Below are 27,723 nucleotides of genomic sequence, written 5' to 3'. Positions count from 1 at the left end.
CTTAGAAGAATGTAACTTGGGTGTACTAAATTTTCTCCTGGAGGAGCCTGTCTCTGGCTACAAACTGTGTAAGTAACCCACAGAGACCATCCTCCCAACTGCAGTACTTCATTTAGGGGTTGGGAAGTAGTAAATACCTCTCCCTGCCACACAGGAACACAAATGAGCACACTGAATCAGCCAAAAAGAGGGCTCCTGCTGATTAAGGGGCATTACAGAATAGGCAGCTGTCTCCTTCACTTTGCACAGTCAACGTATCGTAAAGAGAATTTGTAGGGCTTGGCTGTAAGCACTGGTACATCTCACAGACATTTATATGGTTCACACTTTCCAATCTGTCAAATTATTTGCCCTCCTGGCAGGAGCAGGACTTTTTTTTTTTTTTTAAACTACTCCTGAAATCTGTTATATGTAACAGTGTTAGCAGGCACAGGTGACAGCTGGTTACCTCATCATTTATCCTTTCATACTGCAAAGTTTTAAAGCTTGGTCTCAGAAGACAAAATATTTTTCAAGGAATCATGAGAAAAATTGTGGGGTTTTTATTTCCAAAGGAGAAGAGAGGTAAGTGATAGACACAGTACAAAGCATTTCTGCTGCTGGAGTCAAGGAGCACGAAGCAACAACCATCCAGGTGATTCACGATCCTGCCGAGACAGCTGCCTGAGTCAGAGTCAAACCATTGGTGTTCCGGCATTTCAGGACGCCAAGCTCAGCACTTGATGGTGTCCATGGATGTCACTCATATCTGAAAAAGTCTTTACCCACAGCCCTGGCAGGGCTGAGCGAAACTATATGTTTAATGTCATAGGAATGTGGGCAGCTCTTCTACAGCTGGTAATCAGTGTGGTACTTTTAGTTGTACCATACAGAAGAACGATAAGGCATGAAGATGGGCTTTTATAGAAACCAGGCAATTTAAGCATTGTTTTAGAAAGCAAAATACAGATCTTCAATGTAAAAAAATGCATACAAAAGCTAAACAATATTTCGTTTTTGCTGTCCTCACCTATCAACATGTATATTTTTACAACTGAATAAAAATAATTAATTGATTTGCTAGCACTCTGATATGAGATACAGGTTTTGCTTCACATCTCAAAGAGATTATCGGTCATGCAGGACTGTGATTTTTGGTTGATACATGAAAAAAAGCAGTAAGAAGACGTTAGGACTTGTTAATCCAGCTCCAGGAAGATACGCCACTCTTTCCAGCCTCACTGTTGAGGTAGACACTATTAGTAAAGTTTCACCTGCCCCTTTTTCCAGCACGGCAAGAAAATATTTGTCTAGTGTGCAGCACTGAACTCACACTGAGCAGAGCGAGGGCAGAGACCTGCTGTAACTCTGGGCCTCCTGAAAACAATGTAGGTTTGCGGGCACTCGGTATGCTAAAAATTCCAGCAAGAACAGTTTCGAGTTTAAACAAGCTCATCTGCCTTGCCAAAAAAGCGCCTGAGATGCAAACTGTCCTCTTAAGGCTGCTCCCAATTTCTCTTTGGGAAGTTCTCAGTCACAGAACGGGCTCAATGTGTTTTCTTTCTGGGTTTACAAAAGCAAGGAGGGGTGCGAAAGAGATCACCGGTCTACTAATTAATTAAATTTATCTAATTCAGACGCAAGAGTCCGTGGTGAATACTTATGTAGCACACTGCTGTGGGGCTCGTGTGCTCTCCTTCTCTGCTTTTTGTTTGTGTTTTGAGTTACATATTAATTCTGCATCATATCTGCAAATATCGTTTCTTTAAGCATAATGAATTTCTTCCTTTGAGGCTAACTTTGTTTATGCTGAAATACTTAAGGCCTTTTGTTCCACTCAGAATCTGAAATATTTAATCCAAATTAAGCGACATGTAAAATATAATTTTATATTTAATTTTTTCAAACTTTTTTTTAACGAATAGAGTTTGGGAAATGTTGATAAATGTGAAATAATAAGTAACAGACTTAGAAGGAACACTGTGAAACCTGCTTTAACTCAAGAACTGAACCTGCAACCCTTTCTCTGGAAAGTGAGGATTGCAGAACTTGCCTTATGACCTTTTGGAGACAGAGGCGATAACCTGCACTCAATATAGCACCGAATAAGGGCTGGGATACAAACAACCATTAAAACTACATTTCCTTCTTAAATCCCAATGTTATATACACAAAGCATATCCTGCATTTGTCCTTACATTTGGGTAGAAGTTGCATTTTCCAATGAATTTGAGTATTTCTATTCATTTATCTTTTATAAGAATATCACATTAATCTCTCAAACAGAAGCTGGGGCCAAGAATATTTCCATTAGCAGCTATCCTAGTGGCCAAACTTTAATGTGCATATTAGAAAATGGACAGCTTCTACATCATTATCTCTTGCATATCAATACACTAGCCTGGCTAACCTTGAAAGAGTATCCCTTCAGTCAAAGGAATGAGATGGCATTGAGCTACCTAGGAAATCACTATTAATATAGATCTTTTTTTTTTTGTAATTTTTTTTTCTTTAACTGGACGTGATGGAGCAAATTCATCCCCAATTGAAATTGATTTAATTAGTATATCAAGGATAAGTTTCATCCCTGCTGATTTCAGTTACACCATGAACAATGTCTTGCCTTCAGTTCAGCACTGGACTGCATTGGCTTTAGAAGGGCAGTGTTTCCTCGGGCTGTGTGGCCTCTAGTTTTTTACTCAAAAATTCAAGAGAGATGCTTCAGGTATAAGAACTCTTTTAAATTTACAAGTGAAAAATGACTTCCAAGATTTGTTCTGGAGAACTCAACCAAAAAATGTGCTTTCAGCACCCACTCGAAGGGATGTGGGTGTTCAGGTCACAGGCTGTGAGGAATGTCACAGCTTATCCTTGGTAGCTGGGAGCAACCCTGAGGATGGCTGCGTGAGGTGCGAGCAGGTTGATGACCTGCTAAGCCGGATGGCGCAGCTCCAGGATGAAGTGCTGGAACTCAGGGAGGAGGTGAGCAGGTTAAGAATAATTAGGGAAAGCGAGAGGGAAATTGACAGCTGCCATAATCTGGTTGTGGCAGAGCAGAAAGAAGTGGAGAGGGTAAAGGGGATCAGGGAATGCGAGGAATTAGGGGACAAGGAGCAATGGCACAAGGTCCCTGCTCGGCGTGGCAAGCGCAATGGAATAGCAATTCCCCCGCCCCCCCAGGTGTCCTTATGCAACAGGTACAGTGCTCTGCAAGGGGAACTAGATGACAGGGAGGGTGATGGCTGTCCCTGCTTGGAGGTGTCTCCAAAGCCGGATCAGACTGCCATCGGTATTAAAACCTCATCAAAAGAAGAAAACATAGACGAGGGCCCACGCAGAGGGTTGCCTAAGGGGAGTCAGTCTGCCTCACGACTTCTGACTGCCCTGTTAAAAGAAAAAGGAGGGTAATTGTCATAGGTGATTCCCTTCTGAAGGGAACAGAGGGGCCATTATGTCGACCAGACCCAACCCACAGGGAAGTCTGCTGCCTCCCTGGGGCCCGCATCAGGGACGTCACTAGGAAACTCCCTGCTCTGGTACGGCCCTCTGATTATTATCCATTACTGGTAATGCAAGTTGGTAGTGAAGAGCTAACAGAGAGAATCCAAAGGCCATCAAAAGGGACTTCAGGGCATTGGGGCGATTGGTCGAAGGGTCAGGAGCCCAGGTAGTGTTTTCTTCAATCCCTTTAGTGGCAGGAAAGAACATAGAGAGGAACAGAAAATCATTTGATTAACAGATGGCTCAGAGGCTGGTGCCACTGACGGAAATTTGGTTTCTTTGATCATGGGGAGGCTTTCCCTGAACCAGGTCTGATGGTACCGGATGGAACATGCCTTTCTCAGAGGGGAACCAGGGTCTTAGCTCAAAAGCTAGCAGGGCTCATTGGCAGGGCTTTAAACTAGATTTGAAGGGGGAGGGGGGGAATATCAAGAATGATAAAGATATGCTGGAAGTACCTGTAGAACAGAAGAAGGGAATTCCAGCCGCTCCAGCCAAGAAGTCAGATTCATACCGCTGTCAGCATGGCACCAGTGCCAGCACCGAGGGTCTAGAAGCTGAGGAAGGATCGCAGGTATGTTCAAACGAACTTACACTGCCGTCCAAGAGAACCCCTGTCGCTCCAGCCAGCGAGTCGGCTTTGTCGGAGGCCCAGCTGAAGTGTATGTACACCAACGCACGCAGCATGGGAAATAAACAGGATGAGCTGGAGATGCGTGCACATGAGCAGGGCTACGACCTTATTGGCATCACGGAGACGTGGTGGGACGACTCCTATGACTGGAGTGTCAACATGAGGGGTATAAGCTTTTTAGAAAGGACAGGAAGGGGAGACGAGGAGGGGGTGTCGCTCTCTATGTCAGCAACCGGCTGGAGTGCGTGGAGCTTCGCCTGGGGTCGGAGGACGAGCTGACAGAGAGCTTATGGGTCAAGATTAGAGGACGGAGACGATAGGGGATGTTACGGTAGGGGTCTGTTACAGGCCACCTGGCCAGGAGGACAGAGCAGATGAGGCGCTTATAGCCAGATAGGAGCAGCCTCGCGGTCACAAGCCCTGGTCCTCATGGGCGACTTCAACCACCCTGACATCTGTTGGAGAGACAATACGGCAGGGCACAGGCAGTCAGGAGGTTCTGGAATGCGTGGATGACAACTTCCTCCTGCAGGTGATAGAGGAGCCGACAAGGAGGGGTGCCATGCTCGACCTTGTGCTCACCAACAGGGAGGGACTGGTGGGTGATGTGAAACTTAAGGACAGCCTTGGCTGCAGTGACCACGACACGGTGGAGTTCAAGATCCATGGGGCAGCAAGGGAAACCATTCAGCAAACTCTGTACCCTAGACTTTAAGAAGTGCGACTTCGGCCTCTTCAAGGACTTGATGGGCAAAGTGCCGTGGGAGGCGGCCCTGGAGGGACGAGGGGCCCAGGAAAGTTGGTCCACATTCAAGGAGCACCTCCTCCAAGCTCAGCAGAGGTGCATCCCGATGAAGAACAAGTCGGGCAAAAAGACCAGGAGGCCTGCGTGGATGAGCAAGGAGCTCCTGGACCAACTGAAAATGAAGAGGTTAGCCTACAGAGGGTGGAAGCGGAGACAGATAGCCTGGGAGGAATACAGAGAAGCTGTACGAGTGACCAGGGATCAAGTGAGGAAGGCTAAAGCCCTGAAGGAATTGAATTTGGCAAGGGATATAAAAAGCAACAAGAAATGCTTCTATAGGTATGTAGGGGACAAAAGGAAGTCCAAGGAGAATGTAGGCCCCCTCCGGAAGGATACTGGTGCTCTGGTTACCGGCGACATAGAGAAGGCTGAGGTACTCAATGACTTTTTTGCCTCAGTCTTCACTGATAAAGCCTCTTGTCTTACCACCCAAGCTGTGGAAAGAACTAGCAGGGACTGTGAGGATGAACCACCGCCCACTGTACTTGAAGAGCAGGTTCGGGAACATCTGAGGAACTTGAAGGTGCACAAGTCCATGGGACCTGATGAGATCCATCCGCGGGTCCTGAAGGAACTGGCGGATGAAGTTGCCAAGCCACTGGCCATTCAAATGAGAAGTCGTGGCGGTCTGGCGAGGTCCCCGATGACTGGAAGAGAGGGAACATAACCCCCCTTTTTAAAAAGGGGAACAAGGAGGACCCGGGCAACTACAGGCCGGTCAGCCTCACCTCTGTGCCTGGCAAGGTCATGGAGCAGATTCTCCTGGGAACCATGCTAAGGCACATGGAGAGCAAGGAGGTGGTGGCTGACAGCCAACATGGCTTCACCAAAGGCAGATCGTGCCTGACCAACTTGGTGGCCTTTTATGATGGGGTGACAGCATTGGTGGACAAGGGTCGACCAACGGATGTCATCTACCTGGACTTGTGCAAAGCTTTTGACACTGTCCCGCACGACATTCTTCTCTCTAAACTAGAGAGGCATGGGTTTGATGGATGGACCACTCGGTGGATAAGGAATTGGCTCAATGGCCGTACTCAGAGAGTAGTGGGTCAACGGCTCGATGTCCATGTGGAGACCGGTCACGAGTGGCGTCCCTCAGGGGTCCGTGTTGGGCCGGCCCTCTTCAACATCTTTGTCGGTGACGTGGACAGTGGCATGGAGTGCACCCTCAGCAAGTTCGCCGATGACACCAAGCTGTGTGGTGCCGTCGACACACTGGAAGGGAGGGATGCCATCCAGAGGGACCTCGACAGGCTGGAGAGGTGGGCCCGTACCAACCTCATGAAGTTTAACCAGGCCAAGTGCAAGGTCCTACATCTGGGTCATGGCAATCCCAGGCACAAATACAGACTGGGCGGAGAATGGATCGTGAGCAGCCCTGAGGAGAAGGACTTGGGAGTACTGGTGGACGAGAAGCTCAATATGAGCCGGCAATGTGCTCTTGCGGCCCAGAAGGCCAACCGCGTCCTGGGCTGCATCAAGAGGAGCGTGGCCAGCAGGTCGAAGGGAGGTGATTCTCCCCCTCTACTCTGCCCTCGTGAGACCTCACTTGGAGTATTGCGTCCAGTTCTGGAGTCCCCAACATAAGAAGGACATGGACCAGTTGGAGAGGGGTCCAGAGGAGGGCCACGAAGATGATAAGAGGGCTGGAGCACCTTTCCTATGAGGACAGGCTGAAAGAGTTGGGGCTGTTCAGCCTGGAGAAGAGGAGGCTCCGGGGTGACCTTATAGCGGTCTTCCAGTACCTCAAGGGGGCCTACAAGAAAGATGGGGAGAGGCTGTTCAGGAGGGCCAGTTGTGATAGGACAAGGGGTAATGGTTTTTTAAAATAGAGGGAGGTAGATTCAGGTTGGATATTAGGAAAAATTTTTTACCAGAGAGTTGTAGAACACTGGAACAGGTTGCCCAGAGAGGTGGTGGATGCTCCATCCCTGGAGACGTTCAAGGCCAGGTTGGATGAGGCCCTGAGCAACCTGATCTAGTTGGAGATATCCCTGTTCCTTGCAGGGGGGTTGGACTAGATGACCTTTGAAGGTCCCTTCCAGCCCTAACGATTCTATGATTCTATGATTCTGTGATTCTATATCGTTCAAACCATTCAACCAGGCAGAGATGCTTCCCTGGTGAGACGTGGTCTCCCCTGCAATCAACAGCTTTTCCAAGGTCCTGAGTTTTCTTTCTAAAACATGCCAATGTCTTCAGGCCACACTGAGATTTTAATTGTTGCTCCGTGGTGAGGCTCTGCAGTCAGAGCTGGAAATGGGCCCTTGAGCCCTTTATGTACCCGGCCTTTGCAGGGATCAAACCTCACCCACAGCTGCAACTGGTGTAAGAAAATCCTTCTCCTTTGCTACCACCGTTAGCCAAAACAGTAATGCAGATAAGCACCTAAGCACTCAGAAATCTGGCTCTTTAAAAAGTCCGTGAGAAGTCTGTGGTTATCACAAAGCTCCTTAAAGGCATAAAAGCAATTCAAACTCTACGGTGAGTCTAAGGTATCATCTTCATATTTCAGAAGGAGAATGCATATCAAAAGATCTAAGTGGTGTAGTGATATTTCTGCATCTAACAGATCCACCTTTGCCTGCGTGTCAGTTTATCCGCCTCTTTCAGGAAAACTGTGATGGCAATAGACAGCGGTGCAATTTATACATCCTATTCAATTTGTTTTTTCAGGTGAGCTTATGAGTAGCTATCTCTTTATGTTGTCAAAAATTATGCGATGAACAATAACATTTATGCATGTGCTGAGAGGAAGCCCTCAGTAACCCAGAATCCTTTTGCTCCCTCTTTTCCCTAAATATTTCTGTTTTTTCTTCTGCTGCCCTTTCCCTCTTCCAGCCTTGCTGCGTCTCACTGCTGCTTTGGAGTAGCTTTTTTTGGAGCCGCTGCCAAGCCCAGCCCAGGCAGCTGTGGTTGGGCTTCTCTGCAGTCAACTGGAGCTCAAGGCAAGGAGAACACTGCCATCACGCGGGAGAAGGGACTTCTTCCTTCTTCTCAGGAGCAGCAGCCAAGGTCAACCCCAAAGGTGTGTGGTTCTTCATGCCGGGTGATGGCCTGACCCATCTCCAGACCACTGAGTCAGAAAATGGGGACGTTCATACAACCGATCAGCTTCGTTCCTATTATTCTACCACCTAAAATCTCCCATCAGGTATCTTTGTGCTAAAAACAGACAAATGTGAATGAAGAGAGGTCAGCCAATACGCTGTCATTGCTGAGGATCTGAGGAGACTACTGTCTGCTCTTTTAGCGCTAGGGTAATAGGGGAAAAATTACTAAGGGAAAGGATGAAGGAAAAAAATCACAGATGAGCTGTCAATCTCAATGAGCACTAGCCTCTCACTACCCACTTAGTTTAATTATTGCAAAGTGTCTGCCACCGCAACATTTATGGTAACTGACTTTTTTCAATATGAAAATTACAGACTTGATTTTTTTGGCAGCTTGATTTTGTAAGTATTGCTTTCTCTGTTAATTAAATTGTTCAAAAGCCAGTAAAGCAAGAGTCAGAGGAACTGAGTGGGGATAGAAACAGAGATCCAAAACTCCAAGAAAGATGATTTTTGGAAAGACTGCCTGTAGGCAGAGCAATTAAATTCCCCATGGCAGAGGTGGGGAGTCTGGAGGGCTGGAAAAAGAAACACAAGGCTGAGAGGCTGTGTATGTTCGTGTACAAGGAATGACTGGGAACAAATGACAGCTCCTCATCAGACATATCCTTCACCTTTGGCAGGAACGAGAAGGTTTTAAGGGCAGGTGTACTTGTGGCTTCAGATTATAGCTCTTAGAGTATTTTATGTGAGTTGAGAATCAGTGCTTCAGGACTACGCTGAGCCTTATCACCCTTCAGGGAAGGCTGAGCAGCCTTCAGGGAAGGCGGCAGCTATAAACCAGCAAAGAGTTCATCTGCATGAGCAGATTTTTTTGCTGGCTAGATTTCAGCTTTCCTGAGTGAAAAACCAAGCTGCTTAAGCAGCTGGTGTTTTCAGCGAAGCTCTATTAAGTGGGACGCAGCCTTGAGAAGGGCAGAAGTCTCACCTGCATTTTGACAGAGGGTCGTAGCTGCTCTACAGTTTAAGCTTCCAAGTGAGAGCCATGTCATCAACAGATACAGAGGGAACACATTTAGGCTGGCATCTTATCCCTTGATTAGAAAGTGTATTTTTAGTATTGTTCTATTTTTAATATTAAGCTTGGAAAAACAATTCTATAAGAATGATCTAAATAAAGGTATGTTTTAGCAGGGAAACACTCAATGGCTTAATGCAGCTGCAGATTTTTTTTTCCCTGTAATATGAATTTGCAGTACATTGGGGTTTGAGTAGAACTGAAACTGCTGGGATGTGGCATAAATGCAGTAAGTCAGGAGAAGTCCCTGCTTCAAGGGTGGCACATGTCTGCAAGAACAGATTGGACATTTAGTATGACTGTGAGTGAGCTCCCTGCTAATACCTTATTTTGGTGTCATCACCTGGGAAGGCAGACTGCATCTTTAGCATCTCTTTTTAACCTTGGACACTTGAGGTGGATTTTCATTTAAATTCAGAAGGAAAAAGGATCTATTGCTCGTATACCTATGGGTAAGCAAAGTTAGATTTTCCCATGGTACTCTGAGGTGTTAAACAGTTCTCGAGTTTTAGCCATACCTTATCAATGATAGCTGAACGATATCACCTCTGAGCACAACTGTTTTCACCGACATCTCTACATGTTACAGGAAACACAGAGCAGGGAGAGGTGGAAGGGAACAGGACTCCCTCTTTCAGCAACAACAAGCTCTTAGATTGGCTCATCCAAACATATAATAATTTCAATCCTAGGGTGTGCTATAATTTCAATAGCCATGGTTCTGTATAGCCAATTCTATAAAACCTATAAACAAGAGGGAAGGCAAGGAACAGACAGCTGACTGTGCATGACTAAGCAGCTGCATAAAGTTGCAGTAGAAAACTAAGTTGACCAGTATTTCATCAACAAATACTCCTGATTAATGCATAGAAGGCCGGTACAGACAGAATGATATTCTCTCTGGCATCAAAACCAAAGGAGACTTTCACTGCAAGTGGATACCACTGAGAAAAGCCTGTCTCTCTCTTCTTTAATCCCCCTATCAAGTATTTATACACACTGATAAGTGTCCCCTTAGCCTTCTCTTCTCCAGGCTGTACAGTCTCAGCTCTCTCAGCCTCTCCCTGTATGTCAGACACTTCAGTCATCCTCATGGTCCTTCACTAGACATGCTCCAAGTACGTGCCTGTCTCCCTTGTACTGGGGAGCCTAGACCTGGACCCAGCACTCCAGATGCATCTCACCAATGCTGAGCAGAGGGGAAGGATCACCTCCCTCTGCCTGCTGCCAACGCTCCTCCTCATGCAGCCCATGATACCATTTGCCTTGGCCACAATGGGACATTGATGGCTCAAGTTCTGCTTCTCCACGGGGACCCCATGACCTTTTCCACAGATAGTGCAAATAAAGCCATTTATTTGCTCTGGAACCAAAAGAGATGGGGTATCAAAGGTAACAATTCCCTTTTTTTTTTTTGAAAGCATGTTTTTAAAAATAAAGAAAAGCTAAATCCTTTGCAGTTTGATGTATATCAAATTGAGCAGCTTCAGAAGTCTGCAGTGCACTCTAATAGGGTGCTAACACATTACAATTAGGTAGTAACACCGTACGCTTCAGAAGACTGTGATTCAGTAAAGGTTTTCTCTTATTTAAGGCATTTTTTCTTAATGAAAACCCAAATCTCAGGTAAGTTTCAGTATAATGTCATGGTTTTATGAATAAAGCTACAATTTTTGTGAATCTGAATCAAACCATGGCTGCCATTTAGTGCCATGCTTGATGTGAAAGTGTAACAATCTGTGAACAAATACACGGAAATTAAATTAAAATGCCCAGCAAAGCATGAAGGCAAATGCAAAAGTAAGCATACAGCAAACCCAGATTTCTTTCTGGAAGAAATTATGCTGCAAGTGCAATAGTAACTCACACAAAATCATGTTCCATATGTTCTTTTTTGACAAAACATATCTCTATCTCCACAGGCTGCAAAGGAATGGAAAGGCAAAATGCATTCAGGATCACGCAGTCGGAAGACAAAGGTCTCCTGGACAAGCCCAACATTTACTAAGTTTAAAGGAACTACAGACTGTTAAAATTTGTTATAAACAGGAATTTGCCACTAACTACAAAAACAGCATTAGTTGATCCAATTGTATTTAAGGAGGAAATATATCTTGTGTGTCCACACAACACTGCATTAAAACGTATTGAAGCTCAATGCTTGCATCTTCATCACCGGTTTTTGCACCACTCAGTCAGACACAGCGGGATCGCTGGGCCTGGAGAGTCACAGACGTTTACTCAAGTGACCCCTGCCTGCATCCCTGGTGCTCTCTCATTTGCAAAGATTAGACAAAAAATAAGCTGATTCGACTTTAGCGATTTTTAAAAAGCAGGTCCTTGCGAGCTTGGCTTAGGTTGGGTGAAGCAGAGACGGAGCAGTGAGTGCAGATCTGAGGGGGGAGCAGTCATATCTGGAAATGAAAAATCTCTTGAGCTGCAAATGTAAAATTAGTTTATTTCTAGATTGAAAAAGCAACATTCTGTTTCCAAGATCAGTGACTCTGACCTCGTTTTAGAAGTTTCTTCCCCTCTCCTTCCCCAGGTCACAAATCATAGAATCACAGAATGGTTAGGGTTGGAAGGGACCTCAAAGATCATCTAGTTCCAAACCCCCTGCCATGGGCAGAGAAACCCTCCACTACACCAGGTTGCTCAAAGCCTCATCCAACCTGGCCTTGAACAATTCCAGGGATGGGGCATCTACAATTTCTCTGGGCAACCCGTTCCAGTGCCTCACCACCCTCTTGAGTGAAAAATTTCTTCCTTATATCTAATCAAAGTGCCAATCGTATCCGACCTCAGCCTGACACATGCAAATACGGGTGAAGAGGAAAATAAACCAGTTAACTTCATATCAATGGGTTTCATGCTACATCTGTTCCTATCTGCTCTCTCCCGGCATCAAGGTGCAAAACCACCATAAACAACATCCTGTGAGCGAGGGTAGGTTATGGCCATGACTGGTCTTGACTAGCGCTTCTCTTTGGGTGATCTGGCACTGACCTGGCCCAGCACCAGCCTGGTGCTGCCGAGCGCCCAGCACTGCACAACCCACTCCGATTATACTGCGATAAATTCTTGTAAACTTAAATTTGTATTGGATGAGACATGGAGAAGGAGAACTGCGAACGGCTCAGTAGCCACAAGAGGGAGGTCGCGTTACCGGGAAAGAGGAGACGAAGTGATTTGAGGTCAAATCCTTCCTTCAGACCAAACTAAACTGCCTTTGGCCTTTATTCAGACACATCTACAATACATACCACCGGCCAGGGCTGATGAGCGCGGCATTTTTGCAAGAGTAGTGAAAGCAGAACTTGCAGCTTTTGTTAATGTTGAAAACAAAACTAAGATTGTTGAGCTGTGACAAACTGTTGCTTTAGCTCTGTCTACAGGCAGCAGCCAGTATTTCCCACGGAAGCCAAAAAGAAACACTACTTTTTAATGTGTGTATCTAGATGTACAACTGCGCATGCAGGGAAAGAAATCCGTAAGCCTGCTGCTATACACCTGCATCTTTTCCTTAAAGTGAGGCTAATATTGCAAATGCATTATTTGAAGCATTGGCATTCCCTGCTTGTTTCTCCTGACTTTGGCAAGATGACAGTTCTGCGCAGGAAGACTAACTGAAGAACTGTATGTGTACAAATGACGAGAGTCATCTGGCCAGCAGCTGAAATAAAACCAAGGACTGTATTGCACGCAAGTAGTTCAACAAAATTATTACGAGCTGGTGCTGTATAGAGTACCTGAGAATTGTTCTTTAGCAAGAAAGTTCAATACAGCACCTGAACGTTTTGATGATTTTGGAGAATGAGTGAATCACAGGATAAAATCTGATTGCACGAGGTGCTTACAAAACTTGACTTCAGACAGCAGCATCCTTCCAGTGGTCTCACTGGGCTTGCATCCAGCCTGCAGTTCACATCGGAAAAGACAAAGCATGATCAGAGCCTGCTGACTGTGTCCAGGTCTGGGGCTCCAGTAAGATGAGGGAGAGTGCCAGGAGGTATCCTCGAGGACTAAAAGCAGCTGTGATGGTGAAGGTGTACATTAGCACATCCATGGCCTTCTCACATGATTTACAGCATGCAGTTGCAAAAGCAGAGCTAAACGGGGCCTGTAGATTTGTGGAAACGTTATAAAGTCCATATTGATATGTCAACAATCCCCCTTTTTTCCAAAACCAGACAGCTATTCCAACTTGAAACACAGCACTCCAAAACATAGAAAATAGTCTACGCTGACTACTGCCAAAAAAGTGAAAATATTGTCAAAGATGGAACTTAGTGGCTCTCATATAAAAAAGTGAAAACATGAAGAAATATCCATGAGTTTCCTAAAAGCAGAGCTTTTTAAACAAATGCTCTTGTTTGTGTGAGATTAAAAAGGCAAGAACAGACTATGGACAAATTTATGAGGAACTCACCAGATTTCTAACCAGGGCACCAAGGTTCCCATGGTGGGAACAGTGGCAACAAAAGTCGCGAGTGAGTATAGGGCACAGCTTGCTCAGCTCATAAGCCTGCTAAGTTTCTGCAGTTCCCTGTTCCTACTCCTTTTCTTTGATTAAGTGCACTGAAGATCTCACACGACGCAAGATCCAAGGCCTACATTAATGATGAAAGAGCGCGGATGAAAGATACGGGGCTCTCTGATGTGTCAGACTTTATTATCAGAAAGTTCCGGGGACAGAAGCAGTTGGTTACACGACAAACTGCACTGAGCTCAGCAGGATCAGAAAGGAGGAATCTCAGGCTGGATACCCAGAAAAGCACCTAGGTTTAATTCTCTGTTCAGGAACCTCCTGAACATTTCAGGTGTATGTAAATGAGCATATTTTTCCTTTTCATGTGCTCTCTGTCTCAGATAAATTTGTCTCTTAAATAAAACAAAAAGGATGCTACTATACAGAAGTCACTTCATCTGAAAGAAGTGAGGTCGCAGGGCCGTGAAGCTGTTAAACGGTGCTGTATTAAGAAGAGCACAAAATGGTATACCTTGTAAAAAACACCTTTTTAGAAAAGCTTATGATCATGGGTTTGTGATTTCTTGAAGTGTCCTTGAAAGAATTGTTTTAAACAACTATTCCCAGGTCAGATTCAGACTGCATTGTGAAAGAAACATACGTGACATTCGCTAGAAAACTAATCACACAAAAGTGTTTTCTACATTTTCAGCACCTCAATTTTAATGAAAGAAGCAAAATTAATAAAGGCTATTAGGCTTCAAAATAATTTTGGATTTAAATATTGAGTGTATACTTCCTTTAATGAAGTCATGTGTCCCTTTAGAAACATGTACATGATTTTGCAAAAGCTTCAGGAGCTTTTTAATTTTATTTGTAAGAGACACTCCCTTCCCTTTACTAATCCATTTAGGTGTTTAATGCACTTAAATCTCTGGATGCTCAGGTCATGATTCTCACTTGCTCATTTCCCTTCAAATGCTGTAAATCAGCTTTTTCATGCAGCACCGGACATCCAAGGCCAAGAGAAGTCCAAACGCAAGCAAAATATGTACAGCTTTGTTCTCATCAGCTCAACGTTATGAAAACGAGAGGTGGCAATTGCCTTTTTTAAGACAAAGACCAGAATGGTTCTATCACCCGGCCAAGGCGCGGGGCAGCCCCACAGCTCTCAGCCTGGGGTGGTGGAAATCTTAGAATCACAGAATGGTTAGGGTTGGAAGGAACCTTAAAGATCATCTAGTTTCCAACTCCCCTGCCACAGGCAGGGACACCTTCCACTAGATCAGGTTGCTCAAAGCGCCGTCCAACCTGGCCTTGAACACTTAAAGGGATGGGGCAGCCACAACTTCTCTGGGCAACCTGTTCCAGTATTTCATCACCCTCATCGTAAAAATTTCTTCCTTGTATCTAATCGAATCTCCCCTCTTTCAGTTTAAAACCATTGCCCCTTGTCCTATCACTCCATGCCCTTGTCAAAAGTCCCTCCCCAGCCTTCCTGTAGGCCCCCTTTAGATACTGGAAGGCTGCTAGAAGGTCTCCCAGAGCCTTCTCTTCTCCAGGCTGAACAACCCCAACTCTCTCAGCCTGTCTTCATAGAGAGGTGCTCCAGCCCTCGGATCATCTTCGTGGTCCTCCTCTGGACCTGCTCCAACAGCTCCATGTGCTTCTTGTGTTGGAGACATTTCCCCATGACATGTCTGCCGGAGGCTTACTGCAGACTCAAAATAGGGTGGCTGGTGCCACAGAAGTGTGGATGGGTCCCTGCTGAGAGACCCTGGCTTGCTCTGGATTCCTGTCCCGAGGAGCTGGGTGTCTTCAGTTGTAGGTGGGACCTGGGGTGCTCCTTATTTCATACTCCCCTTTCCCTGCGGCGAAGGGGATCAGAAATCAGTTCTCAGCCCAGTAAGCTATGGCAGACCTGGGTGCTGGGAATCCTCTTCTGCGGCAGAGGAGTGGTGGGCTGCTCGGGTGCTGTATCAGCTGTGGCAATGGGCTCTGCAGAAGACCACGAGTGGGTGAAGGTTTTGCCTGGCACGGCCATGCTGGCACTGCGAGCCAGTTGCACCCCACCGTGCAAGCTGCCTGTGATCATCGCAGAGTCTAACCCAACATGTAAAAACATCTGGTTTGGATAACCCCAAGATATTTCTCAATGCTTTTCTAACATCTTTGCCTATCCTATAAATCTATGCTGAACCTTCTCTTTTTCCTCCCTCCTGTGTCATTTTGGTTATGTGAATGCAGCGGCAGATTGACTTTACAGTGACTTGCTTCGCATCCACTTACTCAAACCTGTTAGAATCCAGCTTTTATTTTAGCTGGCTTTAAGCAAGTTGCAGAATCCATTTATGAAGATGCTTTGACCTGGGATTAGCATGACTTACGCTGGCTCTGCAGGTAGTTTCCTTAAAAGCCACCACTCGGGCACCAGCAGTTGCTGTCCGACTTTGTACATTCTGCTGCAAACCAGGGGTCTCATTCCCCCGATTTCTCCCTGCCCCGGCAAACCAAGAGGAGGCGGCCGGGTGGAGGTGAGAGGCAGCTCCCGTCTGTTCCCCTAACACACCTGACGCATGGCCGAGAGCACTGCTCGTACTCACCTCAGCTCAGGGTACCGCGCCATGACGTAGTTGTAGCATCTTCCCAGGATGACTTCTTGCAGATTCTTAGTGGTCCCCCTGTCCTTCCACTTCAGCATTTTGGGACTGGCCTCTGGCTTTCCGTGCGTCAGGACAGAAGCCAGCACGACGGCGAGGACGAGGGCGGCCAGCAGGACCACGATCCCCACCAGAAGCACGGTCCGCTGCCGCGTCCGGGCAGAGCCCTGCTGGAACGGCATCCTGCGAGGGTCGCCGTGAAGAGCAGCAGCAACTGCTCACCAGCGCAAAGGGAAAATAACTTCCGAGCGTGTCACTCTGCGCCTCCACCCCCCCCCACCCCGGCCTCGGGCTCAGCCCTGGCGGCCGGCGGGAGGCCGGGCTGACCCTCACCCCCCCGACCGCCCCGGGGTCACCGGCCGCCCCGAGCCGCCCCGGCGGCGCGGCGGGGGGCAGCCGGGCGGGGGGCAGCCGGCCTGGGGGCAGCCAGGTTGGGGGCAGCCGGGCGGGGGGCAGCCGGGCGGGGGGCAGCCAGGTTGGGGGCAGCCGGGCGGGGGGCAGCCGGGCGGGGGGCAGGCGGGCTGGGGCAGCGAGCTGCGGTGCTGCCGCGGGGGGCTGAGCCGCGGAGAGCGCGGCGAACGGTGCCGCCAGCCCGGAACAGGCGGCCACTTCCCACCGCCCCGTTCCCGGCGGGCTCCGGCCCAGGCAGGCACTTTCAAAGCCAACGGTGGCTTCTCGGGGCTCGACACGGGAAGATGACGGCGTCGCTGCCGTTTGCCTTCTGTTCCTCGCTTCGCCGTGAGCTCCCCGAGTGAAACTTTGCAAAGTTTTCAGCGATAACTCACAAAAGCGAGTTTCAGGAAACCACTCGCAAAACTCCCGAAGCCTTTATTCAAATAAAGATCCCCTTACAGCGGCACGCTCCAGCTAGCGTCTGAGTAAAACCTGAATTCAAATGAGCCCGGTGTGTTTTCTCTAATTTGTTTTTAAATGATAGGTGTTGATCCGACTTTACCGAAAGCAATTAGGAACTTTGCAGTAGTCATAAAAATACAGTTCGTTAACACACCACAATGAGGCATTTTATTTCTCCCCTTTGCAGATAGGCTCGGATTAGTTGTCATCTGAATTTCTAAGACTAGTGTGTAAATCGTGGGTGTTTGAGGCTGTGTGAAACCATCTAACGCAGCATTAAGTGCTCTCCGGAAGAGGGAGGTTAGTTAATTACTGTCCTCTCCAAATGGGGCGATTCTACTTCCTTAGTGAAAAACTAACATAAGACTCAATCTCAAAAACTAAACAAAAGAAGCTATGCAATGTCAGAATAATGTTAACTCTAAATTATTAATAAATTGTTAATAATTGCTTACCAAGCATCCATCTTAACTGTTTGACAGTGAGAAAGGGCATTTGTGATACATCTCAGTTAGGACTCAGCAGCTCTGAAAGACCTGAGAAATGCTGCGTAACCAATATGCTAAGCACATGAGCTGAATTTTTCTGATCCTGTTTTCCAAGTGATGCAAACTTCGGGAGGGTTTTACCAAGAATTAAAGCTTCAGTTTTAGGCAGCCTCAGGCTATCAGTCCTGAATTGGTCAGGCGGTTGAACTAGATCGTGGGAGGTCCCTTCCAACTGAAATACTCTGTATCTCTTCCTAACAGTGTCATCTCTCCGGAAGAGAGATAAATGTTCTCTCTTCACTACACTGCTTGTGTCCCCTCAGTGTCCCCCATCGCAGGTTCTGCAAAAGCTCAGGAAGCTCTGTAGGAGACAAGTCAGTAAGAACTAGCTCATAAAGGAAGTTTTCCCCCATAATCCTTTCAGTAAGCATGAGGGTTTTGCCTTGGCAGGCTGAGATGATTGTTGTTTATTTGTCCTTGTTTTCATCATCCTGTAAGTATGAATGCAAGGTATTCACAGCTGAACTTCCTGATCTTTTATTATACGCAAGAGAGATTATTGAATTGGTTTATTTTTCCCTTAGTCTTTGTTTGCATGTGTTTTCAACTTGCTGCTCTGCAGTTTCATTAACTCAGCGCACACTACATTGGAAAAAAACCCAACTAGTTATCCTAAGCACTTTATGCAGTAAAACTGCAATCTCTGCTTGCTCTGGGTATTGAAGATACCTGTCTTCAGTAAGTCTAAGAGTTGCTTTTAGAGTCAAACAATTGAACAGTTAATTAAAAAGTTTAAAACTTTTTAAAAGCACTCCTTTCTTCAAAGCTGGTGTGAGAAGCCTTTTTTCTTCTATTCGGATATGACTGACTCACAAGAACAAACAGATAGGGTGAGTGCAGACTCAGCAGCTCTGGGAGGCGTCCTTCCTGCTGATTTTATAACACCTCGAACTTCATAAGGAATGTCCAAGAGAAGTAAATGTCAAGCCTCCTTTCAGCAATCCTTGGCAACCTAATTGGGACGAATAAATCAAGCGGAGTTGAGGGGGCAGCAGAAAAGCCAGTAAAAGCACATACTCTCAGTGGTTCAGAAGGTGGTAGTTTCTTTCTCGATATGAACATGAGCATGAACTCGCTCCTTGAAAATGTTCTGGGCCAAGAGTATTTTCGTGCAAGGTGTAAGAAAGATGATAACGGTGCCTTGGCCAAGAAGGGATGAAACAGTATTCCCTGAACAGGGCTGTGGGAGCAGAGCACGGAGGGGAAAGTGAAATGAGGAAGGATGAAGCGAGGTGAAAAGCAGTGTGTTTTACAAGGGTCTTGCATCCCCTTAGGTCTGTGGAGTAAGCTGGATTTTAACTTCTTTCCTAAGTAGTTTTCCCAAGTAGACGACCTTAAATTGATTGACTTTATTCCACAGGAATTCAGTACCCTCAACAAGACCCTAAAGAAATGCAAACTTAGGATTTCCCCTGAGATTGCCAGGAAGTCTTGTGGATCTGTATCCTTCCTGAACTGGTTTGCTAATGGTTATTTTTGCCCATTATAAGAAAAATTACAGTTTTTAAAAACACCGTGTCTCATAAACCTGATAGCCAACTTCTGGAGCCCTTTGAGCTACGTGAATTTCCAAGATAGCAAATCTAAACTAATCCTGGTCTTATCAAGGTGTACCTGTTCTTCTGCCAGCGTTTACACTAAATCTTTGGGCAAGGTGATTAGAAAGCCTGTGTGAAAGATCAGAAGATAGAAATACTTCAAGCACGTAGTTGCCAGCCTGTGCTTTGATACCATGTATTGCAGCAGGGGACTTCTGTAAGAATGGACTTGTATTATGTATAATTTATTAGCCTGCATATGTACTGCTAGGAGCACGGTAAGAGAAAAGCAGCCAGCGGCCACTACTACCTGCAAATTCTGTGGATGGTATTTTTGAGGTAGCAAGGGATAACAAACCACCCCCCAGTCATTCCCAAGGTCTGATCACTCAAAAGTTTTATGTATCCTTTTCTTTTTTTACTATCCATCAAATGTAGATAGTTCTGGCACCCAAAACATGGCTGAGGACACAAAAAGTGCTTCATGGCAGAAATTGCTGGTGAAAGATGGTGTGCGGCAGGTGGGACCGAATCTGTTCAAAACAACAGTAACCTGCAAACATGGGTAAGAAAATGTATGTTGTACATCTTTTCAGTGCTTCTAGAAAACTCTGGAAATGTTTCTTCTTTGGTGAGTAAAAAATTCATTAGAAATATTTTATGATTGTGTGGTTCGCTGGTGTTTTGGTTGCTCCTCACTGGCCAGGTGTGCTGTGTGGCCAGTGCTCTGGTAGAAATGGCAACAACAGCCCTGCCTTTAACGGAGGTGAGCTCAGCTACACTAGCAGTGAATTTAGAATCATAGAATCATTTGTCCTATGGTAGAGAAAAAGGCTGCCTCAAACGCTACACAGACAGTTCAGGAGTCATAAAGACTTGTTTTAACATAACACACTGGATTACAAGGACACCACAGTATTCACAGGGCCACTAATCACCCCCCAGTCCTGCAGACACCTGTTATTACTGGCTCTCACTTCTCAGCAGAATTTCGGAATGAGAGAATCTGAACTGAAAAGAGCAGAAGCTGTTATAATAAGTAAAGAAATGATGTCTTTCCTGACTTTTGTTGGAATAGTAATGACTCTCGTCATCTCATCACTTCCCAGTTTCACAGGGTAAATGCTGTCACAACATTTAGAGAAGGTTTGAGATGAACACTGAAAATAACATGATAAATGGGCTGGGATAAGGAAACCAGCTAGTACAAAGTGACAGCTGTGAAGAGCTGTATGCCATCCAACCGCACACACCAGCTACTGCGAAAAATGCATTTGTAACTCGGTGTCCGGGCATCCCGTTCAGCTCTCCTTTCTTTCAACTCCCGGCCTGCAACAACATGAGCTTTCCTGGGGAGCTGTGCTCTGGGCCAAGTGCCTGAGCGCTTGCAGGATATAGGACAGTTATTTAACGTGTAAGTTGCTCTGTTTTCCTGGTGGCAGCCCCCACTCCACGCACCCTAGAGCTGCAGGCAGACACAAATACAGGCAGACAACGGTGCCTTAACTCTGAGCCCACACTGATGGCCATCTAAGGACATGAAAAACGTCCCATTCATGTCTTCTGCAAGGCCATATCCACTGCTGGGAACTGCTGGCATTGCACTCCTGTTTACCAGATGAGCTGTCTGGAGATGGTCTGAGCACCAGCATCCCCTTCCCGACCTCAAATCTTTTTTCTCAGGTGATTGCTGTTACCCAGTTGTCTTCTTCAGCATGGCGGTGTTGTCTTCTTCAGCATGACGGTATTGTCTTACTCACTTGATGTTGCTTGACACAAATTTCTACTCTGATTGCATTCTCTTCTCCTATAAATTCTTTAATATTACTTCTCATGGCAAAATGCTTCAATATATGTTAAGCTCTGAGTATCAGATATTAGGGAGGGTTAACGTCCTCAGAACAGGACAGTGTGGCATCCACTGACAGAGATATTAAGAACAGCATTGATTCATTGCTACCAAATTTTGTGTGAGGAGGTGCCCTTGAACTAATTTTTACTTAATTGTTACCTGCCTCTGAGTCACTAATTGATGCTTCTGAAATTGTTAATACACCCATGTTTAAGCACCTAAGACTTTTCAGTCCAAATGGAAACATTGTTAGATCTTAGGCATCCTTATATTTAAGAATTATAGGATAGGAAGTGGTGTGAAATTGCTTTCTTGAACCTAGATATCTATATTCCTTGTAAAAGTGACTTTGGCCTTGGTGGATGTTCTGAATACGGCCACTTTAATCTTATTTTTGCTGTAAGTAAGGATATCATGATCAGTATCACCCTTCCCTGGGAAGGAGGAAAGGGATGCAGAGGGACCATTGCCACTACCTGCTGCTGTACATGTTATCACTTGGGTAAGAGACATGCCATGTCCCAGCACTTTACCACTGGATGCACGTGCATCACTCCATGCTGATGGCATGTTTTGGGGTTAACCCCCCTTACAGCATGTAGGTTTGAAACAGCAAAGTCATCGGGGCTGCTCCGAGTGCTGCAGACAAGAGCAGACCCACCTGACCGCAGGGCAACGGGCTGGAGCGGCCGGACCCAGAGTGCAGGAAACGATCCGGTCAAATGACATCCGCCGGTCATTATTCGCAGTTTGCCGACTGCGGGCTGCTGGGGCTTTCCATCTCTTTCATCCGTGTCACTTGTATGCGGCCTGTTTTTCCATGTGGAAGTCATTCATTTTGTTTCATGCGCTGCCGAGGGGCTCAGGGGGGCAGACGAGAGTGCTGGATCAGCTCGTGCTGACAAGCGCGACGCCAGTCTCCTCTCAATAACGCATTCTGCTCTCTCGACCGGAATGTACTACTTTTTTCCTATGTGTTCTCACACACGAGGAGAGCGTGGGAGGACCAAATGTCACCGCTGTGCCTTGCAGTTTTGTCCGTGACCTTTTTATCACCCTACACACACTCCTGGCTATGCGTGGCATGGCTGCTTCTCGTCTCAAGACTGGTGCGGGAAGTTGAGGTTTTGAGGAGAGAAAGAAAAAAACAATACAGATTAAATCTAATGAATATTACAGCACTTTTGCTTTTCGTGTAAAAAACATGAAGAAGCACGCGTAGGAAGGGCTTAACACTGGACTGCGTCCCGAGGCCGACACACCAGTTTTGAACTGTAGATCCAGAAAGAAGCAGCAGAGCAGCACACGACCAAGCGACATCTAAATGAGAAGTCTTCATTCAGAACAAAACCCTCCTGTACTCGCACAGGCTCTCGCCAGCCCTTTCTGCCTCCCCCATCCCTTTTGCCTCCTGTTTCATAGATTTCATAGATAGATTTCATAGATAGATTTCATAGATTTCTAGGTTGGAAAAGACCTTAGAGATCATCCAGTCCAACCGTCCCTAATCTCCCATTAAACCATATTCCTAAGTAGTTCATCCACCCTTTTCTTAAACACATCCAGGGATGGAGACTCAACCACCTCCCTGGGCAGCCTATTCCAGTGGCTGACAATCCTTTCAGAGAAGAAATACTTTCTAACATCCAACCTGAATCTCCCCTGACTAAGCTTATACCCATTTCCTCTTGTCCTATCACCCACCACTAATGTAAAGAGCCCTAAAATGCAGTTTCTCAAATGCAGTATTTGTGCACTGCTGAAGGACAGGGTGGAGCAATTCTGAAGGCCACCAGCACAAAGCTGTCTCATTCCTGGGTGAGTCACTGGATGGCCTGGTCCATCTGTCTATCACCTGTCAGATCTGCAATTGGGGATTAGCTTGGCCAGACATGGGACAGCGCACAGTAGAGCTGCTTGGGTAGCTCAGGGAGATCCTCCGCACTCCCAGCTGCTCTTGCCATCTTCCACAGCTCTCTGCCTCAACCCCACTTCTACGGTTTTTCTTTGTCCATGCTAAACTGACCTCCCAGGACAGAGCGATCCAGTGCTCTGGTGCTGGGCACCAGCACTGACTGGGTCGTCTTTCAGTGACCTGATGCCATAGAGGAGTGGTGCTTTGCTGTGTTTTATTTGGGATGAATTGATCTAGTGGTAGTTTTCTCAAAACCCATGGAATTAGTGACCCATTTCCAGCTGTTACTCAGCAGGATGGAGAATTTTATGATCAGAACAGACAATTAGTCAGAAAGTACTGCTTAGGAAATGTTGAAAAATGGCCTTATGAAGGAAAACAGAAACAGAACTGTAGATGCACTCAGTTTGGTGTGACAGAAACATTTGTGACTGACTGACTGTGGCTTTTCCAGAGACCTAGGTGTCTCTAAATAGAGTCAAGAGCATGGGGTGGGGGTCAGCTGTGAGACCAGAGGAGTCCTGGCCAGCTGTGTGTGTATGACAGACATGCAGGGAAGGAATTAAGCAAGCCAAACCTGAACTGAAGTTAAAACTAGTGAGGTGTGGAAGAAGAGCCAAGAATGGCTTCTACAGGCACATCGACAGCAGGACAAACACCAAGGAAAAGATAGAACCATTTCTCAATGAGATAGGTGACCTAGTCTCAAAGGACACTGAAAAAGCAGAAGTGATTCAAAGCCTTGACTTAATGTTCAGTGGCAAGGTCTGTTCTCAGGTCTCCTAGGGTCTTTGTGCCTATGGTGCCCAGGTAGGACTTTTGGGAGAAAATTACTACCTATAGTAGTGAAAGATTGAGTTATCGACCATTTAAGCACACTTGTTGAATACAAGTCCCTGTGTCCAGGCGAGATGCATCTGAGGTAGTAAGGACAAGCTGGCTCATATCCCTGCAAAGCTACTCTTGTCTTTGAGAGGTCCCTTCCAACTTCTATGATTCTCTGAATTTACACTGTTGTGGTAACAATTTGCAGAATGCAGACAGATCTCCGTGCTTGCTAATGAATAACTAGTGGAAGTACAGAACTTTATCAGACAGGTCTCCAAAGATATTGGGATTTAGGGAATTGAAGACAGATGGAAATCTAGCTAATCTTTCCTTGAAGACAATAGCTGAAACAAATTATGTATAAGAGCAAATCTCCAGGTAGCTCAAGGTTGACTGTGAATGCAACATGCTGTGGAATATTATTTGTGCTGCCTAAATTAGAATTTTAAATGTCCTTGATAAAACGTGTTAGCTATCAGGTTTTAAAATAAATGCACCCAGTATGACTGGCTGCTAAAATTCCATGGACAGCTAAAGATGTTATAAAAATAAAGCTGTCTTTCCAGTTATGCATTAGTGTTATGAAATAAAAAAGGGGCAGTACTATGTATGACAGACCCTTCCTAAAGAAAACATTCAGTAATTGCCATTCTTGGAAAACTCACAGTGTCATTGAACAATGTCTGTTGGAAGGGACTTCTGCAGGTTATCTGGGCCCATCACTTGTTCACATCATGGCTAACTTCAGGGTTAGATTAGGTTGCTCAGGGTGTTCTCCAGTGGAGCTTTGAAAACTTCTGTGGATGGAGAATTCAGAACCTCTCTGGGCAGACACTCTCATAGTGATTTTTTTTTAACATTTAACTTGCCGCACTTTTTGACTATTGCCCTAATCTTTTCACTGTGCATCCCTGAAAAAGAGTATGGCTCCACCTTCTCTACAATCCCCTCTAGATGGCAGAATAAACTCTCTTTCCTGGATAACTTCATCTTCTTTTGGAAGATTCGTTCCCATAGCATACACAAGGGTTTTATGGAGAGTCGTGACGTTCGAGCTTTTACAACAAGGTTTCTGACACCCACCCACCAGTCATTTTGAAAAGACTTTATGAAATGCTTCCCCTTAGATGAATATTTTTGAAGAAACAGATGAGATTAAGGGAAGCTGTGGTAAAGAGTTACAGCATGGCTGTGTCAGGATCAATTCCTTTTTTTTTTCTTTTTTTCCCAGATGGTTTCAATTTGAGATTTGGTAAAGCAGAAACAGTTGTGGACTCCTCAGTTCCCTTGAGTCCTAGAATATAATCTCTGTCTCACCCTATTCTGTCCTTCCAAATGTCCTTACTTTGAAATGGGAGATCACAGCTGAAGAAATAAAGGAACCAAAGATAGGAGATAGGATAAGGGATGAGAGATTTTCAGGGCCCACAACAGAGCTTAAGATCCCTAAATTAGTGGCCCGCTTTTTGCATTAGTGTTGTGCTCTGCTGAAATGGCACTGGAATGACTAGATTTTAAGCTGCTTGTTTCTAGGACGTGATTTATGGACAGTCATATTATTTCAGTAGGATCAAGTATCTGGTGAGATACACTGACAAGAATATAGATGTACCCTGAGCTTTCTCAGAAGTTGTGACATCTGTCCTTCAGCTCCAATGTTTCAAACTGCACTGCATTGCAAATTAGTAACATTATGATGGGATATGCATTTAAAGCTCATGTCCAGGGAAGGGGTGTTTGGGAGCAGCTATTCCTTAATCCTTCTCTGCACAGACGTGCACAATCTAGCTCCTTTCCCCTTGGCTGTCTGATCAGCATTTGCTTCTCCGCTTGTAGCCTCTAGGAGCCATGACAGCACTGACTGTGCTGCTCAGTGTGAAACGGTAACAGGCACTAATGACCGATTTTCCTTTATTTATTGCAAACAAAGATCTCAAAGGACCCAAAACATTCTCCCTCTTTGGAGCAAGGCTTTTCTTCCTATTTCATGCCTATTTCCCTTGCTGGCTCTCTTGAGGGTCAGGCCATCTGCTCCTTCCTCCTTCACTTGGAGACCCCTGGCACTTGTACAGGTCCTCCTTAAGCTTTGCTGTTGCCTGAAGAATTTCCTGCTGTCACCAGTGCTGCTTTTTTGTATTTTGCATTTCCCAACTTCTTTCTCAGCCCAAGTGGTGGGTTTGTAACCAACCAGAGTCATAGCTGGGGTTTGTGCCTTGATTTGCTCATGAAGCATGGCAACAGGCTGAGGAATCCCCTATACAAACACACTGTTGGTGGGGAAGAAGCTGGAGTGGGGAGACAAGCTGCGGGGTAGCTCCAGAACAACTTGAGGAAGCAGGTGGCTTCATTGTTCTGTATCACCTTTGCCTTTTTTTGAAACGCCTATTTAGACATGTCAGAAGATGATGTCCTATGCAAATTTAAAAAAAATACATTCAAGAGTATAGAGTTTAAAGCACTGATTGGCAGAGTGGGAGACCCAAGTTTAATGAAGCATGCTTTCAGCAAGAATCAGGCTATGAAGAAAATATTATTTACTCGATAAATGTTTAATTTATACAAAATGGAACAGCAGCAATAGAAGAGATTGCTAGAAAGTGAGAGCTACACTAAAGCTATAACCTAGCAGCAAAGGATCTTACCATGATTTCTGATGAGGTTGCTGTACTTTTTTTGCACAAAACATGTTTCAAAGTTTTGTTTTAGTGCAGAGGGAAGGCAAATGCAGTAACCTCACCAACTTTCTGCAAATCAAGTGCTTGTTTTATGGCCAGTACTAATTATCATTCTGCTCGCAAATTCTGAAGGGAAATACCCAGCAGGCTCCCATCTCACTGAGGCAGCCAAGGAAACAAAGCTGATAAAGAAGTATGCTCTGCAAGCCTGAGAGCGTGTAAATAGCAGAATTTCTCCTGAAAGAACTATATGGGGTAGATCTGCCATTTGGAAATTATCCATGTGATGGTTCAAAGGTCAAAAGGCAAAAAACTTGAAAACCAAGATCTCTCTTGGTTGCCACTATGTAAAATATGTATACATGTGTATAAATATTGTCCAGAATTTGATGCTGTGGTTTCCAAGTTTATTGGTTATGCTTACTGTCCTTAACTTCTTTGCAGATGATAAATGTATCATGTAATTTGCTTGTCATCACTCTTTTTTCATATTAGTCCAGCAGCCCTTTTTTATTTAACCTCATGCTAATGGGAAGCGGTGACAGAAAGTTCAAGGTCAAAGCCCAGAGCATTTGTTCTATTTTGTGGAAATACCAACTCCAGATTTTCTGGCATCTTTCGTTAAAACAAAGCGAAAAGTAAGAATGGGACATGACATGGGCCAGCATGTCCTACAGCTGGAATTTGATACTGCAAGACTAAAATTTCCATGGAATACTTATTTCTACTCATTTGCTTCTTTGCTTGCTGCTTGTCAAAATCACATAACATGACCTAGGAGCTTTTCCACATCTGTGCCCTGATTTGGTGTAGTATATAGAATACCTGTCATTTTCTTAGCACTGCTCTCTTGACTTTACCTGTTGCAAATGGGAAAAAAAAAGAGTCTTCCTGCAGTTTAGTGGTCCAGCATTTGCCAAATTCTTGACCTATATTTCTGGTTTCTGTGTGCAATACTTCACATTCCTTGTTAATTATTTATCCAAGTACTCATTAGCACCTGATACTAGACCTATCAGGTGTAATCACTAACAGATCCCCAGGCAAACACAGTTACTGGATTAAAAATATTATTTTATTGTTAATTATTGTAACTAATGGTATAACTCGAGTTACTCCAGACACACAGTTCTGGAGGATCCCCTCTGTCTGCACTTTGGGAATTTACCACACTTACAACTTACATAGCACAGAGGTATTCCTAGTCAAATGGTCACAAGTAAAGGATTGGTTTACTTCACTGCCTGCAACTGAAAGGAAATGTGTATTATAATTTTCTCCTTCATTTTCCTTCTATAAAAGTTCCCGCATCACAATTTTCTACTCACATA

The 27,723-nt window shown here is 45.4% G+C and overlaps 1 protein-coding gene across 1 annotated transcript in view; it reads right to left on the bottom strand.

Annotated features, from left to right (window-relative positions):
- Positions 1 to 17,502, bottom strand: part of CD38 (CD38 molecule) — a 28,946-nt gene extending 11,444 nt beyond the window's left edge. The window contains exons 1-2 of the mRNA XM_086612480.1: positions 17,492 to 17,502; positions 16,125 to 16,364 (exon numbers count right to left, since the gene is read on the bottom strand). Coding sequence (XP_086468606.1) covers positions 16,125 to 16,364; positions 17,492 to 17,502 — 251 coding nt within the window. The remainder of the gene's footprint in view (positions 1 to 16,124; positions 16,365 to 17,491) is intronic.
- Positions 17,503 to 27,723: the final 10,221 nt, after the last annotated feature.

The sequence above is a fragment of the Tauraco erythrolophus genome, chromosome 5, assembly GCF_009769465.1.
Source record: "Tauraco erythrolophus isolate bTauEry1 chromosome 5, bTauEry1.pri, whole genome shotgun sequence".
Taxonomy (NCBI): domain Eukaryota; kingdom Metazoa; phylum Chordata; class Aves; order Musophagiformes; family Musophagidae; genus Tauraco; species Tauraco erythrolophus.
The sequence above is the reverse complement of the archived record's forward strand: the minus strand, read 5'-3'. Positions and strand labels throughout refer to the sequence as shown.